Below are 18,821 nucleotides of genomic sequence, written 5' to 3' on the forward strand. Positions count from 1 at the left end.
CCCCTCCATCTTGAAAGTACATTAGCCAAAGAGGGACATACCCATAAATTCAAGCTTCGCTTTTCGCGTTTTAACACTCGATGGCACTCATTGACGAGGTCGAACTGGAAGCCATGTTAATCTTGGACTAAATCGGCCACCGTAGGAGTTCAAACGAAATCGGAATTGAGAGGAACAGAAACTAATATTCACTGGATTGTCATATACCTTTACACCGCTAGATGGGGGAAAATAATATCACACAGTGTAGCTTTAAGGAAGGGTAGCAGAGCTGCCATTTGGGAACCTTCTGTAGCCAGAAGCCCCCATGCCGTGTTGTTTCACGTGTCCTAAGAGGTATGTATTGTGCCAGATATCATGACTTTTTGAAACTATTTTCATATTACTTTGTAATAGTGTTTTATATTGTTATGCTGAAAGTTGTGCACCATGGATTCATGTTTAATAATGTTTTTTAAGTTCTGTCTGGCCAAAATAAATGTTAATCATGATTCTTGTATTAGTCTAAAATAATTTTGTTAGTAGTGTCGCATGAAGAGTTTGTAGGAGTTTCAAATCATCCTGTCAGGACAGATTCATACATTAGACGCCATGAACTTGAGCATGTCGCTAAACATAATCATTATCAAGTATCAAGTTATTAAAATGACACTTTTACACTCATGAGTAAACTGCACTCCTCTGTAATATCAGAACTGAATAAATTGAGTCCGTGAGGTAATGTAATTAATCTCGAGCATTATCCTCTGAGCAACTTCGATTCCCCATTGAGGAATGAATATTTGAAGATAAGAGATACTAAGAGAAATCAACAATCTAAATTAAATCACAACTAAAATTATGATCATCTGTTAAGTTACAAATTTAACAAAGTCTCAGAATTGGAGTCAGATAAATGTACTCATGGAAAAGTCTTAGACGCAGAAGTCCTTCAACCATTCCGCTAACGGTGTTACATGTATGGTCTGTTTTGGTTGTGTTTTTCTCCTTGTACTTCCTGTTTTGAGTTGTCACATATTCCTTTATTCTGTTTCCTGCCACTTTTCCATTGTCATGCTGCGTCCCAATTCGCCTACTTATACTATGTCCTAAAAGTATGTACTCTTTTTGTGAAGAAAAGATATATACTTTTAAGTGTGTAGCAGAAAAGTATGCAAGCTTCGGGACATTTTACTTCGCCATCTTTAACGGACTCTGTTGCTTAGTTACGTGCATCCCGTCACCGTTTATCTGCCCGGTCAATCATCGTCAGATTCGTCACACTTCAAATCCTCCACATTCAGTTTAATCTCCTACCGTATCGGAGAGAAATGTAGCCGCTCGTTGATCTGCCATGGGTGGGTCTTTGTGGGTCAGAGACTCTCCTCATGTGTTTGCAGTTTAAATATAATGATGCATTAAAAGTTAATGGCCAAACGTGTCATTAAAAAAGTTCACAATGCTGCTGCAGGTGAAATAGTATGTGGCCAACACTGAATAAACCCTAACGAAACAAAAATATATTGCAGTATATTGGAAAATATCATGTAATACATTAGGCAATATATTCACATATATGGGATTTGATATTTATATTCTCCAATATATTACAATATATGAAAGCGGCAATCATTTGTATATTTTGCAACATATTACAGGAATATATAATATATTGTATAATACCATTAATATATTATTCCATGTATTTACAATATATTATAATATATTTCAAAATAATATATTGGTAAATATATTTTCCTTTCGTAAGGGAATATATTTTTGTCAGGTTAAATATTGATAGTTGGTCACTCAAACCCCTTTATCTAAACTTTTCTAGTTAACCGTAGGACTCGCACATCCGTCATGTTTGTAGTTTTTTAACGCTTTTTGTCCGCGTTTGTAGTTCTAATCGAATCCTCGTCCAACTCGCAATGGGTTGTGGGCAATATCAGCCGTTAGAGTGCCCATCGATCCGCACTTCGAATTCGGACTGGAAATAGTAAACCATCCGGAAATCTTTGGAATACTCTTTTTAACATACTACGATTTGGGACATACTAATTCTATTTTCGAATACTAATTTAGGATGGATAGTATGCGAATTGGGACGCAGGGCTAGTTACCATAGTTTATTGTCATCATTGTCACCTGTCCCCCTCGTTTAGTTAGTCATCAGTGCTGTGCTGCGTTCCGGTTCGTTTTTATCACTCGCAAACTTCCCTCCGTCTCGTTCACTCGGATGTGCGTCATTGCTTACGTTGCATAAGTGCCCACTACTGGCGGAAACTTTGCAAATGGACTGAACTGGAACGCCCTAAGCCCTTGATCACTTGGAATCCACTATGGAGTTGATTTATTATTTTTTTTTTTTCCTTTACAAAATTGTTTAATGCAGCATTCTATATGTATATGGATGTGTTTGGGTTGTTTTAAATGTTTTTAAAAATATCATAGAGTTGTTTGTGTTGGGGTAAATTAAACGCGATTTGTGGTGACGTCACAATCGCGTTGCATTGTGGTATATGAAGCTGCCTGAAGTGTACATATGAAGTAGACTCGTTCACTTGGTCAAAATCGAGGGAGCAAGGGTCTGTCCATATAAACTTCCCTTGTCCACTTCACGAAGTGGAACGCACTTCAAAATGGCGGCAGGGATTCCCCCAAGGGGAAGTGCTTAGGGAAGTTTGCAAGTGCGTGTCTTAAAGTGGAGTGGAATGCAGCATTGGTATTTAATTCTCCCCTGTTCACTCTTTGTCTGGTCTCAAGTTTGATAATGGTGTTTATGTTCTGTTTTGAGTTTGTTTTGAATAAAGCCAGTTTTGTTTGGAAGTCTTGGCTCTCCTCTTCTCTGCTGCATCCAACACCCATAACAAACGGATGGACCTTACGAATGTAAATGTGTATATCACAATGAAGTTGTTCTCACTTCATTAATTTTCTCACTTTAGTAAAAGGACACCATTAAAAAAAGAACTACCTAAATATCCTAATTGAACTAAAGTCTAACTGCCAGCAGGTAAAATTTGTCAACTGCATAAGATGTATGATGGAACAACAAATTCAAGCACACAGTTTCACCTAATTAATTATTAATTAATTTAGTTTATCATTTAAAATTTGAATAAGGGAACAACACCAATAAACTCTGTAATCATAAAAAATTTAGGCAGATTTGAATAAATAGAAACACAGTAGCAAACAATCGACAATTAAAATGGCGAAAATGAATTAAAGTTTGAACATTTATGAGTAGACTAAAACATCTTCATTTGAATGTGCATTGCGTGACCTATTACAGAGTTGAAACACAGTTTAAGCAAACATTCATCATTGTGACTGTGTATTTCCCACAGACATCTTCCCACTACTTCAGGCACATTTTTTTAATTTTATTTTTATTTATTATACAGTTTTATTTTGTTTGCATTTTGCCTTCACCGTGCACGTCACTCTCCTCTGCAGATCTGCACTGTCTAGGGGCACTGTCCATGCGTGGTTTGTGGTGCCACTTTGGATGCCATCAACGTCATTGCGCAGCTCCTGGGCCATCTGAAGCATGAAGTCCCTTCTGAGGATGTTGTTCTTCATGCAGCACCGGTAAAGTACACAGATCTAGCAATTTGTAAAATACAGCGACGTGCCACCTTGAATACCCACAAGGAATGTTTGCCCCATTCCTCAGATCAGAAATGTTCAATGTTCAATGTTTTTCCCACAGACACAGTATGCACATGTTTGTGATTTTGAAGTTGCCAGATCCTGACAATTGAATTGTGATTTTATGATATTAATTTTATTTATTTTACAGATGTAACATGTTGTGTATTTTACCTTTCTTAATGTCAGCTTTGGAAACTCCAACAGCTTCCTTCGTTTAACAGACGACACATTGACATTTTTGACGAGCTGCTGAGATTTTCAAGGCGCTATATTTTCTTCATCCATTTTGAAACAAAACTTTATTATATAATATATTATTAAATTGTTGGCTATATAGGCTACATAGAATATATATATTTTTTTTTTACGTTGTTATAAATATCTTAGATCAATTCGATCAAGCAATATTGCAGACTGTATGCAGTTATTTTTCTGATTATTCAGCAATTTTATTTGATTGTAAACTCCCCCCCCCCAAACACACACACAATTGCAAAAATAAGGATGAATGATGTTTGAGAGGCAACACATCTTATACTTAGCTAAATAAATCAAATATTTTAATGTACAATTTAATAATATGAACATAATAGATTTAGTGAGCCTTTGAACTACAGAGAAACGCTGCTTTAACAGGAGCATCTGTTGCTGAGAATGTTTGAGCTCATGTTTAAACTTTTTTAGGTGTTCTACATATTAAATCATTTTCTTGAATTATAATTTGACGGTTTCATCTCTTTTTTTGTCATGTATGAAATAAAGGTAATCAATTTAAAACATGAAACAAAGTCACAATAACATGACTGATAAATAATATTTTCCATTTTGAGTATATGATTGATTCATTATGTATATTTTATTCTGTACACTGGGATGGTTGTAACAGTGGAGAGACTGTATTAAAATCAATTTTGCAACCTTTTTCATATTTCACGAAGCTAATACACCTGTGTAAATTTGGCCCCCCACCTAGCGCAAACTTGGCAAAATAGTCTCAATCGTTTGTGCTGTAAAAAAATTCGAAATATTAGATTTTGAATTAAAGTCCCTGTAAAGGCAATTCTATGAAAAAATTCTAAACACATTATAAATGTTAGAAATGTATTGCTAAACACATTGCAAAGACTGTGAACTGTGAAGTACTAAATTGTGGAGTTAGACCGTTAAACAGTTTTTCACCATTGCTGTGCTCCGGATTTTCTAGGCGGGGCTAAAACGGTGGCGCGATGACGCACTGGAGCCTCTGAGCCTGGCCCCGCCCCTACTGACGATGACGCACAGGAGCCACTGAGGCTCTATAACTAAAGCCCATTCGCATCAGTTTGCCGCTCAATTGCGAGTACTATTAGTTAGGCTAATAGCCTACAGTTTGCTAGCTAGCTATGCCTTCGTCGCAGAAATGCATACTACCTGGATGTAGTCACTTACAACACAGATCCGTGTCCTTATTTAAAATATCCGAAAAACGATCATATCAAGAAGAGTTGGATTCATTTTATGAAGACGCCACTTTGATGGAGAGCTGAGAATCACCATCAACAACCGCCTCTGTAGTGATCATTTTACACAGGATAGTTTTATAAACTTTCGTCAGACAACTGGGATTCACTGATAATCCTCTGTTACTGGTGAATGGGGCTGAATGACTGTCTCCCGCCTTCATCCTCCCATCTCGCCGACAGCCGGTGCCAACATCATCCGCAATAACGTTACGTGCCCACCAATGAGCACTGCATGAAAAGTGGGATTTTCGTCAATAAGCGGCACTGTAGATTGTCGTGGAAGATCAGGTTTACGACTGTACACAGCAGTTTGCAGGCGACACCGAAAACTGCCGTGAATTGTCAGAAATTGACGTGGGCCTTGCTTGGCAGTTGTCCCCCCCAAGACCCCCCTTCCCTTAACTCCAGGGGAGGCTTTAACATGTAAATGAACATGCTGTGAGCTATACAAATGCAAATCAGGGTAGCAGGAGTTTTAACCCATGTGACATTTTTCTAAAAGGTATTAACTTCCTTCTAAGAAAATCTCTTAGATAGATCAGGTTCAGTATAGCCTAATTGTAAAATCTTAAACTTAAGCTTGAATTTATATATTTGATGAAAGTATTCTAGATTATTTATTGTGTGTCATTTGCAATCAGTCCCCGTGAATTCAGTGCGACTCGCAATTTTGACCAATCACCGCAACTTTTACCAATCATTGTGGTCTCCTGCTAATAAGCGGCGTCATACATCAGCAAACTTTATATATCATATATCATTGCCTGTCAAAATTAACGTGTTAACACAAATTAATTTTAACGGCACTACATATATATATATATATATATATATATATATATATATATATATATATATATATATATATATATATATATATATACACACACACACACATACAGGGGTTGACATTAACTTTTTTGCTTACCGGCCACCGTGGCTAGTGGTTTTCCAAAGTTACTAGCCACTCAGCATTTTCACTGGCCACAATTTTGCTGTTTGGAAATTACATTGTATATGTTTAAAGTTGACTTTGGCATTTATAAATTACTTGATTTTGAATCATTTTACTTTATTTAGAAGATTTAAAACCCTTTCAAACTTTCAAATGCAGAATGACCCCCCAAATCTTGTATATCAGCTGGGATGTGCAGGTGGGCAAGGGGTGGGCAATATAATAGATTATAATAGAATATAATAGGCTAATATGAGAAAGGTAATATGACAGTTATTTTAGTTAGGATATATATATATATATATATATATATATATATATATATATATATAATTTAAAAAATACCCTAAGCAAATTACAAAAACAATAGTTATTAAAAATAAAATAAAAATTCCGATACTAATACGACACAATGTAATTTATTGAATGTAATTGTCATTGGATACGACTTTCATCGAAAAGAATGTAACAAAATGTGGGCGTGGTCTGTGTTGTGAAATGAAACCACATTAAAAATTACCTTAAACTGCGTTTGAAACATACAGCAAAGCAGCGACAGAGGAAAACACAGAGCCTGATATTATGCAAACATTTACCAATAATGTGGAAAGCGTTTTAAATCTGTTCAGTGGAAAATCCGCTGTGACGAATCTGTCCTCGTCTAACATCTGCTGTAAATCCAGGTAAAACTAGCAGCGTGCACGCGCCCGTCCCCAGATAACATGATCCCCAGTTGATCCGTAACACCGGCGGGAAGAAACAGCTGAATGCAATCAGTGGGCTATCTCGTCAGCTTGCTCAGTTTGCTGCCGATTTTAACGAGCAGTTAACTTTAGTAATCTCCAGGTTGCTGTCCATAGATGATAGGTTGCTTGCTTTGGAGTCGAAAAACTGTGTGGAAGATACTAACTTTAAGAAGAGAAGACGAGTGCCTAAGAGAAGACCAGTCCTAAGATTGCGGTAAGACTGTTATCTAAGCTAAAGTAACCTAAAGCAAAGCTTTTTAAGTAGCACAAGCTGAAATTAGCCTTGTAAAAGAACAAATGTAAGTTGCTTTATAAAAGTGTTTTCTTTTTCTGGTCATTTTACAGGAAGCAGTACGCCGTCTTCACAACTTCGTCATAACACATTTAATTGTTTTCCAGCTGCATGTAAGACATAGAGACAGTACGCAGGAGCTTCAGGTACAAACATCCAGTTCTTGCATCGCAAGCAGAAGCTGTGAAGAGTTCAGCTCGGAGTCTATTGAGAAGAAAGAGGGTAAGATTTATTAGATTAGATCCGTTTTTGGTCAGTGTGACTATTTTTCAGGTGCATTTTACGCAGTACATCGCGCAATACTGATTGTCTTTATTGTTTGTTTTTACAGCTGCTACAAGCAAGAAAGATTGTGTTAGCTGAGGATATGAGGTGGGCCTTTGGAAGTGCGCTACCATAGACCTGATGTCTGATGAGGAAGACGGCATCGTTCGCGCGGTGTCTGGATGGACTGTTCGACCAGCCAGGAGCTCGCCGAGCTCTGTGCCACGCTGCAATCGAGATTAGAGGCGATTCCAAAGAACAGGGCAACACACGACAGACGTCTGAAAAATGGACTTGAAACAGACAGAATGGCGCTAGTTACCTACAGCTCTGAAGCGGAAAACAGAGACTTCATGGTGCTGTAGGATTTTGGGCTTCTCGTGAGCTTCCTATTGTTGTGTGGGCAGATCTCACACGTTTTGCATTTGGTTGTGTGTTTGTGTTTGTTCTAATAAAAAGCTCTTTCTTTGAATAAATTGCAAGTCCCTGGCATATTTTCCTTTCCTCAATAAATGAATGTCCTTGATGGTTATAATAGCGTAGTCCATGGGATAACAATGACATGAATATAAAACATAATAGCATATCACATGAATATGAATATATACAATTAAAAAATAATATGCAAATCATAATTTTATATATATATATATGTGTGTGTGTAAAATTATTATAATTTGGGGGTTTAAATTTATTAATTTATTACCGAGGTTGACCAATAGTAACAGATCTGCCAACCAATCACGAGTGATATTTCTTGTTTCAATGTAGTAGTTTCAACCAATACTGAGTGAGGAAATTCAAGCCATTCCGGCAAGGCGCAGCCCAGAGCTGCTATTCATATGCTAATTAGAGCCATTAGCGCCGGCGCCAGCATGCCTCCGCAAGCTCCACATACGTCATGGTTCGTTTCCGTCAATATGTGGCACAGACGAACGCGACGTTCACAGGCTGTAAACTGACGTTAATTGTCGAAAATCAGGGAGATTTCCGGCCGTTTACGGGGACGAAAATCCCACTTTTCATGCAGTGGAGTGTAAGTTTCCTTGTGTGCTTGTGTTAGAATTACAGCAGGTAACGTTATATTAGTCCACAGTAACTAAATCCTGCAACCCTCTAACATGATTTTGTTTTGTTTATATAAATTACATCAATATGATTCTTTAGACAAGTGATTTCAACTATTATATCTGTAAACCTGTATATATTATATCTGTATTATATCTTTTAGTTTGATATGTGACTATAAAGTGGCAAAATACACTTTATTCTATCTTATTTATAAGATAGCCTAACTTTATTTGGCTACGTTTATGCTAGTTACATAACTAGCTAAATTGTATAAAACGGAGAGGAAAAAAGCACGGACCATTCTGTTGCAGATCGAGGGGGATAATGTTGGTTCCCTTTCGTTCAGTCACTCCGACGTAACGTCAGTGACTGACGAATGGGGGTTTCGCCTAGAAGCCAATCATCTTCGAGATCTTAGAAAACGCCCAATGGCGGTGCCAATGCCATGGGCATGTGAGATTTGCATGCGTAACTCCGCCTACCCACCTGGGTATATAACGAAGTAGCTGCATGAATCGCATTATGTTTTCTGCCTCGGAGCCAAGAGCATCTCTTCTCTCCGGCAAGTCCTCTCTTCAGTCTTCGAGACGAGCAGTTCTCCAGGGTGTTGGTGTAACGGCGCGTTCCAGCGATCTCACATTGCCTGCCTGCTGATCTGTGCAGTGATCTGCAACAGCTGTGTGTGTTTTCCCTGGGCGCTTCGGCACTCTGCAGAGCTTCCTCTCACAAAAAGAGCTTGCGTGTGGCACGTCTTTTTCAAGACGGTTTGCCCGCGCACTTCCGGGTGCGGTCGATATCTGTTGCTGTCTTTGGGATGCATTCACTGCTCGACATGTTTGGGCGGCACGTTCGGACAGTGTTTGTGGATGTGCTGTGTTCCCTCTGCGGGAACATGACCATCGCGATGTTGTGGTCGAGACTCAATGATCTCTGTTAAGAGAGAGAGTCCCCTCTGCCACACCCCGATCTACCATCTCCGAGAGAGGTGGTACTTTGGCTGGTGGCCAGGGTGACCTGAGGGCGGTGCTGTGGTATTAAGAACCCAGACGATCATTCCTCGGGCCACTCCCGCCCTCTTGCACATCGCTTCCAGTGAGTGTTGGAATGAAGCAGCGGGACCGTCTGCTGACGCCCCGTTCGTTTCGTTCATACTCCAGATAGCGGCGAGAGGTCGATTGCCACATCAATCGATTGGTTTTTGGAGGTGGCACCCGACAGCTGCGGGCCCTGCCCCCAATGCCATTTCGCTCCCGAGATGCATGAGGAGTGCACGCGGTCCGGGAGATCTCCAGGTCTTCCCGCGACCGTTCGGTGGCCTCCTCCACCTTCTCTGCCCTCGAGGACTCGGCTATGCGATTCAGTTCGCGCGAGCTCCTCCCTGCTTCTGGGGTGTCCGGTACACCATGGTGGGGTCCAATGCCCCTGTCATGCGTGCTGAGATCGCGACCCTACTGGCGAAGGGCGCAGTCGAGCTCGTTCCTCCAGCCGAGATGAAGTCCGGCTTCTACAGCCCCTACTTCATTGTACCGAAGAATTCCGGTGGGTTACGGCCGATCCTGGACCTTCGCGTCCTGAACCGATCCCCTTACAGGCTTCCATTCAGGATGTTGACTGCGAAACGCCTTTTTGAATGCGTTCGTCCATGCGATTGGTTTGCAGCGATCGACGTGAAGGACACGTACTTCCATGTGTCCATCCTTCCGCAACACAGACCGTTCCTACGGTTTGCGTTCGAAGGGCGGGCATATCAGTATGCCGTACTACCATTCGGGCTAGCTCTGTCCCCTCGCGTCTTCACGAAGATTGTCGAGGCAGCCCTTGCGCCAGTCACTGTTGACTTGCCTCCGTCAGATAGAGAGCAAGAGTGCGGTTCCACTGAAACTATTTCGGAGGCTCCTGGGGCATATGGCATCTGCAGCCGCGGTGACGCCGCTCGGATTGCTTCATATGAGACCGCTTCAGCACTGGCTTCGCGATCGAGTCCCGAGATGGGCATGGCAGTCTGGCACGCTCCGGGTCACAGTGACTCGGGCCTGCAGACAGACACTCACCCAGTGGTCAAACCTCAGCTTTCTACGGGCAGGTGTGCCCTTAGAACGAGTTTCCCGGCATGTTGTTGTGTCAACAGATCCATCCACCACGGGCTGGGGTGCGATGTGCAATGGATATGCAGCCGCCGGCTCTTGGTCAGAGAGCCAGAGCCGCCTGCATATCAATTGCCTCGAGTTGCTGGCAGTATGGTTCGCCCTGCACCGCTTCCTAGCGTTGTTGAAGGGTCAACACGTTCTAGTCAGATCGGAGAACACGGCCGTAGTAGCGTACATCAACCACCAGGGCGGTCTACGCTCCCGCCGCATGTCTCAACTCGCCCGCCATCTCGTTCTATGGAGTCAGAAGCGCCTGAGGTCCCTTCGTGCTGTCCATATCCCAGGGATCCTGAACCGTGCAGCCGACGAGCTCTCACGGTTTCAGCCAATCCCTGGGGAGTGGAGACTCCATCCCCAGTCGGTCCAGCTGATCTGGGATCAGTTCGGGGACGCACAGGTAGATCTGTTTGCCTCCCACAACTCGTCCCATTGCAGCCTGTACTATTCCCTGACCGAGGGCACGCTCGGCACGGATGCACTGGCGCACAGCTGGCCGCAGGGCCTACACAAGTATGCGTTTCCCCCAGTGAGCCTTCTTGCACGTGTTTTGTGCAAGGTCAGGGAGGACAAGGAGCAGGTCACGTTGGTCGCCCCGTTCTGGCACGGCCGGACCTGGTTCCCAGAACTAGTTCTCCTTGCGACAGCCCCTCCCTGGCCGATTCCTCTGAGACAGGATCTCCTCTCTCAGAGACGGGGCACCCTGTGGCACCCGCGTCCCGATCTTTGGAACCTCCACGTGTGGCTCCTGGACGGGACGCGGCAGGTTTGAGTACCCTACCACCTACGGTGGTGGCTACCATCACTTCCGCTAGGGCCGAGTCCACGAGACAGGCCTATGCGTTGAAGTGGAACCTCTTCGTCAATTCGTGCTCTTCTCGCCTAGAAGACCCCTGGAAATGCCCGATCAGGTCTGTGCTCTCTTTCTTCCAAGAAGGGTTGGATCGAAGGCTGTCTCCATCCACCCTGAAGGTTTATGTGGCCGCTATCGCCGCTTATCATGACCTCTTGGACGGTAAAACGGTAAGTAAGCACAACCTGGTCATCAGGTTCCTGAGGGGTGCGAGGAGACTACATCTCCGCCTCGCTCTGGTGACGAAATTGTCCATAATTTAAAGTCCAATATTTTTTTAACAAAAAACTTTTACTGGCGCAAACCACTGACTAGTACAATTTCAACAAGTGTTAATTTACCAAGAGATAAACAATGGAAAAAGTCACTGCTTCACATCTTGCTGTGATGATACAAACCTTGAAATGGAGACATTCTCTGATCTCCTACACGTGAAGACAACTATACAAAGCCCGCACATGAAGTGCGAAAATAAATAAATAAATAAATTGTGCGCAGGATATAATTGAGGGAACTAATAAATAAATTGTGCACATGATTTAGCCTACTAGTATTTTCCTGCATGTCATGTCCCAAATCGTAGTATGTTGAAAAGAGTGTTCCAAAGATACCCGGATGGTTTACTATTTTACTATTGCCCACAAGTTCAACCCATTGCGAGTTGGACAAGGATTCGATTAGAACTACAAACGCGGATAAAAAATGTTAAAAAACTACAAACATGACGGATGTGCGAGTCCGATGGTTAGGTAGAGAAGTTTAGATCAGGAGCGGAGCGGGGGGGTTGGGGGTGGGGGGGGGGGGGGTGGGGGGTTGGCTAATTGGGCTTAAGCCCCGAATGTTTTGTCAAAAGCCCCGAAACTTTTAGTTAAAAAAAAAAAAACCTTTCATTTTGTTTCATTTCCTCTCAGTCTTTCAGACTGGAGCGGCAAAAAATGAAACAAAAGCTCTATTACCGTGTGTGTGGCGGTCGGCAATGCATCGCACATCACTCAGCTTGTTTGCCAATGCCAACTGCCAATAAAAACTAACGAAGAAGAATATACATCTTCTTCGTCGTTGTCATCAGGGATTGGCGGGCTTTTGTATTTCACCGGCGTCGTAGTTAACTATAGTTAACATGGACATTACACATTTTTTTAAAAGGAACACTAAACCTCACCGGCAGATCTCAGAGAGATTATGTGTCAGACGAAAGTGTTACAGGTTTGTGAATCCGCTGTTGTACTTGCGTTACATGACTGTATTGCTGGCTAGCTAGCGAGTTAATATTAGGTGTTACTTACTTATTAAGGCGCAGTGGTGGAATGTAACGAAGTACAAATACTTTGTTACTTTACTTACTTTACATACTTTTTACTTTTACTTCGTTACATTTTGCAGCAATTATTATACTTTCTACTCCACTATAAATTTCTTAGTTTAGTTAGTTTTTATATTTTATAATTAGTTTTTATATTTTAAAGGGGGGGTGAAACACTCAGTTTCAGTCAGTGTCATGTCAATCTTGAGTACCTATAGAGTAGCATTGCATCCTGCATATCTCCGAAAATTCTTTATTTTTTTAATAATTATATAAGAAAGACGCGCTGTTCCGAGTCTTTCCGAAAAAAGCCGAGCGGGTGGGGGCGTATCGTGTGAGCGGAGCTAAATAATGACGTGTGCGCGCCGCTGTTTGTGTTGAATGCTTCGTAAAGCTGTGTCATCCCTAACAGCGGGAAAAACTTTATTCAAAATAAAAATATGGCTTTTAATCAGATAGAGCCATACATCTATGATCCGGAATCAGACCCAGAGGCTGAAGTTGAACAGGAGCAGCAGCAAAAACGACTAGAGCAGGACGTCTCTATGTGTTACAAGTTATACAATAACTATATAATATGCTTAGCACCTTGTGTTATTTACATATTTATACTTGAATTATATCGTCCTATTTTTGTCTTTGAAGGTGTACATGTGGGAAGTGCAGTTGTGCACGTGTGTGTGTGTGTGTTTACCCGGGGTTTGTGTAGACAATTGTACCGTTATTAAGCAGACTGGTTTTGCACGGCAGGCTAAGTTAGTGTTTACATAGAAAGACATGGAATAGTAGCGCATTTGAATGAAGAAGCGCGCTTATTTAGTTCAACATATTTCCCCACTCTTTGTGTATTGTTGTTTGGAGTGCTTTTACAATACACAAACATAAAGTTACACATATAGTGGCCAGCTAAACAAATGTATACGCACTACACATCGCATGCTCCATTGATCAATTAACTATACGTGATCATGTTTGGGCTACTTGATGAGCATAGGCAAAAACACAGACATTTGAAGCAGTCTAACTCACCGCCCGCGGTTCTAACGTTGGGACCTTTATCGTTGGGACTGCTCCATCCTTTAGCATTAGGCGATTGGAAAATCCGGCGTCGAACTGGGCCTTGTTTATGAAACAGTCGGCACCGAAATGCAGCGAACAGATATAAACATTCGCGCAACTCAGTTGCTGATCCGGAAAAGCAAATTCCATCCACTGTTGCCTTAACGCAGGGTTTTTGGGGAATCTGTGCAGGACTGTCTTGGTCTGGCAACCAAAAACGCACTTTTTTGGTGACATTGTTAGTTGTGCACATTACCTGTGCAGCGCATCCTACAAGCCAGCGCTTTGATGGGCGTAGCCTGTTACTTTCGCTCTCTCCCTCTCTCTCTCTCACGCTCTTCCGGTAGAATTGTCCGTACGGCCCATACAAGGAAATTCCGCCCCCATTAACGTCAAAGTGGACGCATGATCGCAAAAAACTTGCCGAAACTTATGACTAACCGGAAGTAGTATTTTTGACAAAGAAATACTCCCATCAAACGTCCACCTTAACTTTTGAAACTTTGTCCATGTTTAGTATGGGAATCCGAGTCTTTAACAGTGTAAAAGATCAGTATGCATGAAACAGCATTTCACCCCCCCTTTAAAACAGTTAAAAAAGCATCACATGACACGACCAATGAGTGTAGTTTTCCTGAATACCATCACGACAGAAAATGTGACACTGATTTAATTTGACAGTTCCATAAACAATTAATCAGAGGTGTCAAGTAACGAAGTACAAATACTTTGTTACCTTACTTAAGTAGAAATTTTGGGTATCTATACTTTACTGGAGTAATAATTTTTCAGCCTACTTTTTACTTCTACTCCTTATATTTTCACGCAATTATCTGTACTTTCTACTCCTTACATTTAAAAAATAGCCTCGTTACTATTTTATTTTGGCTTGTTTTCGTTTGGGTTGTTACCGATCGTTCAAAAAAAAAAAAAACCTATCCAGATAAATCGCGCCATCCAGATAGAATGAAGTTGATTGTGGTTGGATGAGAAGTATAAACATACAACATTCCGACACCCTATTGGTTTTATACGCGATCCATCGCACCTGCACATGACACATGACATCTCACTCCAGCAAAGACGTGTGTAGCCAAGTAAGAAGATGTCTGTGGAAGACACTCAAGAAGAGAATTTGAGCGAAATGTCCAAACGAAGCACCAGCGATGAGGGTGGTAGACAGGAAGACCAGCCAACCCTTATACATCTCTGGCCATACCTGGAAGAATTTTTTCGAAATGGGTGGATGAAAAAACAACTCATTTCGAATGCGATGCAAGCTCTGCGCACCCAAGTACCACGAGCTAATGGCTTTCAAAAACTCGCCGTCTAATTTGAAAAAACATATTGAGGTAAGCTGAAAGTTTATTATCAGTCGATTATTGACAACATTATAATAACCTTAACCTATAGGAACATACTAATGTTACATTTTCAATGTTTTCTGGTGCTAGGGCTGCACGATTAATTTAAACTGAATCGCAATGGAGATTTGGGTTATGTGCGATTTTAATTAAATAAATATATGCCCAGCGTGTCAGTAAAGAGCTCGCTCTGTGATCAGTAAACGCTGCTTGGTCTGAAAGAGAGCCGTTCATAACGTGCTTTCAGGAAAAAAAAAAAAACACACATTCCAAACGTCTTCACAAACTAGTAACGTTAGGCCTACTAATGTGAAGTGTTCATAAACCTGATGTCCAACAAAATACAACATTTAATAACACGTTTTAACTCACTTCATATCGTCAGTCGAGTCACTACCTCTGGCTCCAGTAGGCCTATGATTGAAACTTTTGGTTGAAAAATAAGAAATAATACTTCTCTCTATCTAAATTAATAACAATTCATATGTTTTTTCTTCAGTGTACATGAGTTTTTTTCCTTCACGATGCATACGAGGCTCATATTTTATATTAAAGACATAGACTTTAAGAAATTGACATCACGGATAAAAAGCACAGATATATATATATATCTGATATATATATACAGATATATATATATATAAATTAAATCCTGACCTTTGTAATGAATTTAGTCTGCATGTAACCTAGGTTTTTTTTGTAAAATAAGTTTTCTGTAAAATATTATTGTATTATATTTTTGATTTTTTTTTAATATTGAAAATGTTATTGTCATTGTAGTATTTATTTTGTTAAATATTTGTATTATTAATTATTATTAATAATAATAAAAGCATTTTAAATTGCAATTTTAACCAGAATAATCACAATAGTTTCCCCAAATCGTGCAGCCCTGCTAGGAACATGCCAATAATCAATAATGCTACTTTTCAGTCATGCCAGCAGCTACTTGTGGTCCTAAAACAGCTTTAAGCAATATTCTGGTCTACTCAACATAATTGCATAGACCAGTGAAACTGCTCCCTGACTTGTAATCTGACTTTCATTCATGAACTTCAAGCATGACTTTATACAGTGTGGAAGTCCTAGATAGTCTGAGCTTGTGGTTTGAGATAAAAAATATGAATCTCAATCTGTGCATGTGCATTCATTTTCTCCACAGAAGAAACACCCCATTAGTCTAGAGAGGTACACACAACTTACTTCAGCAGCCCTCAAAAGGAAGTCATCCACTGAAGGTTCTTTGGCCCCACCCTTCAAACAAACCAAGCTTTGGGAGACTCGACGAGTGTCCCAGGCAAGTGTGGATAAATTTGTCCTCAAATTTGTTGTCCACGGCTTGCACCCACCACACATTGTTCAGCAACAGAGCTTTATTGATCTTGTGAAACATCTTCAGCCAAATACAAATGTCATGACATGCAATACTGTGGTGAAAAAAGTCACAAAGGCCTCTGTTGAAATGAAAAGAGAACTGAAAGCTGCCCTTAGTGAAATTGAGTTTATAGCAACAACAGACTGCTGGACGGCACATCGTCGTGGTTTTATTGGAGTCACTGCGCACTGGTTTAACCCCCAGACCATGCAGAGATCCTGTGCTGCCCTGGCATGCAAGCAACTTAAAGGGTCCCATACATTTTCTGCCCTGGCTGCTGCCCTAAATGATATTCACACAGAATTTAATATCAGAGAGAAGATTGTTCGTACTACAACTGACAACGGATCAAACTTCCTAAAAGCCTTTAGAGTTTTTGGGCAGACTGACGAGAACAACAATCCTGAACCTGAAGGAGAGAATGATGGAGAAGAGGATGATGGTCAAAATGATGATTACAATGAGGAAGAGGAAAGCGCTGAAGGTGTTGAATTTGTTGATGCCGGAGCACTGTTAGACGAAGATGACTACTTGGAATACCAGCTACCCAAGCACCATCGCTGTGCCTGCCACCTCCTCAATTTAGTGTCCACAGTTGATGCTACAAAAGCAGAGGCCAACCCACTGTACAAACGTGTGTCAAGGTCCACATTTGCCAAATGCTCTAGCCCGTGGAACAAAAGTTCAAGATCAACAACCGCATCTGAAGTAATCGAAGACCACTGCAAACTCCAACTCGTAAGGCCTGTTGCTACCAGGTGGAATTCACTCTTCTCAGCCGTAGAAAGAATAGTGAGGATCACAAAAGAACAAGGTGAAGCAGCCCTTGCAGCTGTCTGCAGTGAACTAGATACACCAAAGTAAGTGCTTGTTTTTTCTGCCTTTCAGTTAAGTGATTAACAATAGATTAAATCATAGTTTTATACTTTGAAAAATTTAGAACACATGTATGCACTATATCAATAAGCAGTCCCCATATTTACTATGGATGTGATTTGTAGCAACACAACTACATTTCTAAAAGTATTAGATGACACTATTTTTCCTTTTGAATGATCAGTTCCTCCAGTTGAAGGTGCTACATCAAGTAGGCTAAATATTCCATGTTGTTTTTCTTTTCTTTGTACAGGTTTACTCCAGCAGAACTTGCATTTCTTGCAGAATATGCAAAGACAATGAGCCCAGTTGCAATGGCCCTGGATGTTCTTCAGGGAGAATCCAGTGTGCAGATGGGATGGTTGGTCCCCACCATAACTCTACTAAAGACCAAGCTCCAGCACCTTCACGTCACCTCCAAGTTCTGTGACCCTTTGATTGCTGCACTACTTTCAGGCCTTGAAAAACGCTTCGGCGAGATGCTTGCAGATCCAGAGCTGATAGCCGCAGCCATTCTAGTTCCCAAATTTAAGACCTGCTGGACAAGTGACGAAAATATCCTCAAACTTGGCAAGTGTCTCACTTCTCAACTTCCCCTTAATGCATGTAATTTCTATGGAGACAGTGAAATGAGTTTAAAATGACATCTAATGACCACACACACACACACACACACACACACACACACACACACACACACACACACATACTATCCAATACACAATAACAATACTGTCATACGGTCTAAATTGGTCTGATTTTTTTTTTTTTTTTCCTTGACTATATCAGAAGTCATTTGGAAGGTCAGGCTGAGAATCACATCAGTGAGGAGGGCTCCCAATCATCTGAGGAAGAGGACTTCTTTTCCTCCTTGAAGAAGACTGGCCCTCCTGAAACAACACAGCAGTTGGATGCATACCTGGGATGCCCAGGAGACCCAGTAGAGGTACTGAAGTCCTTCCCAGCTGTGTGCAAGCTATCACTTAAGCTTAATACAGCACTCCCTGCCTCAGCAGCCTGTGAAAGACTGTTTAGTGTTGCAGGGATGATCTTTAGGCCAAGAAGAGCATGCATTGGTTCAAAGAATTTTGAGAACCAGCTGCTTTTGCGATTGAACCAAGCCTATTGGTAAATCTTTTTCATGTTCTGTGCTTAACTGATGAAGATCCTGATGTAGATTACCTTTTTGTTGAAATACAGGATCAAGTCCAAAGTGTTTTACATCGTTTAGTTAAATGTAACATTGTTAAAAGTGACAAATGACACAGATTTTCTTGTCTGTTGCCTACACAGATTTCTGCAGCTAAGCTGATGTACCTTTTTATATGCCAATAAAGATTATTGATAACAAGCCTCTGAACTTTGAATTTTTGCACCA

General features: G+C 41.1%; 1 protein-coding gene across 1 annotated transcript; it reads left to right on the forward strand.

The window, feature by feature from the left end:
* The first annotated feature begins 9,872 nt into the window (after positions 1-9,872).
* On the forward strand, positions 9,873-18,575 carry LOC137049049 (uncharacterized). The gene is made up of 5 exons (XM_067427441.1): positions 9,873-10,192; positions 15,090-15,180; positions 16,355-17,427; positions 17,697-18,014; positions 18,218-18,575. The coding sequence occupies exons 1-5, from the start codon at positions 9,873-9,875 to the stop codon at positions 18,573-18,575; spliced, it is 2,160 nt and encodes a 719-aa protein (XP_067283542.1).
* The last annotated feature ends 246 nt before the right edge of the window (positions 18,576-18,821 follow it).

The sequence above is a fragment of the Pseudorasbora parva genome, chromosome 20 (assembly GCF_024679245.1).
Source record: "Pseudorasbora parva isolate DD20220531a chromosome 20, ASM2467924v1, whole genome shotgun sequence".
Classification (NCBI taxonomy): domain Eukaryota; kingdom Metazoa; phylum Chordata; class Actinopteri; order Cypriniformes; family Gobionidae; genus Pseudorasbora; species Pseudorasbora parva.

What these genes read in the sequence shown, in the direction of transcription:
- LOC137049049 (XM_067427441.1), top strand. Translation starts at nt 9,873, where the DNA reads ATGGTGGGGTCCAATGCCCCTGTCATGCGTGCTGAGATCGCGACCCTA. An exon ending in ATTTGAAAAAACATATTGAG is followed by an intron (nt 15,181 to 16,354) that starts GTAAGCTGAAAG and finishes TTTTCTCCACAG; the next exon opens with AAGAAACACCCCATTAGTCT. An exon ending in GAAAATATCCTCAAACTTGG is followed by an intron (nt 18,015 to 18,217) that starts CAAGTGTCTCAC and finishes TTTTTTTTTTTT; the next exon opens with CCTTGACTATATCAGAAGTC.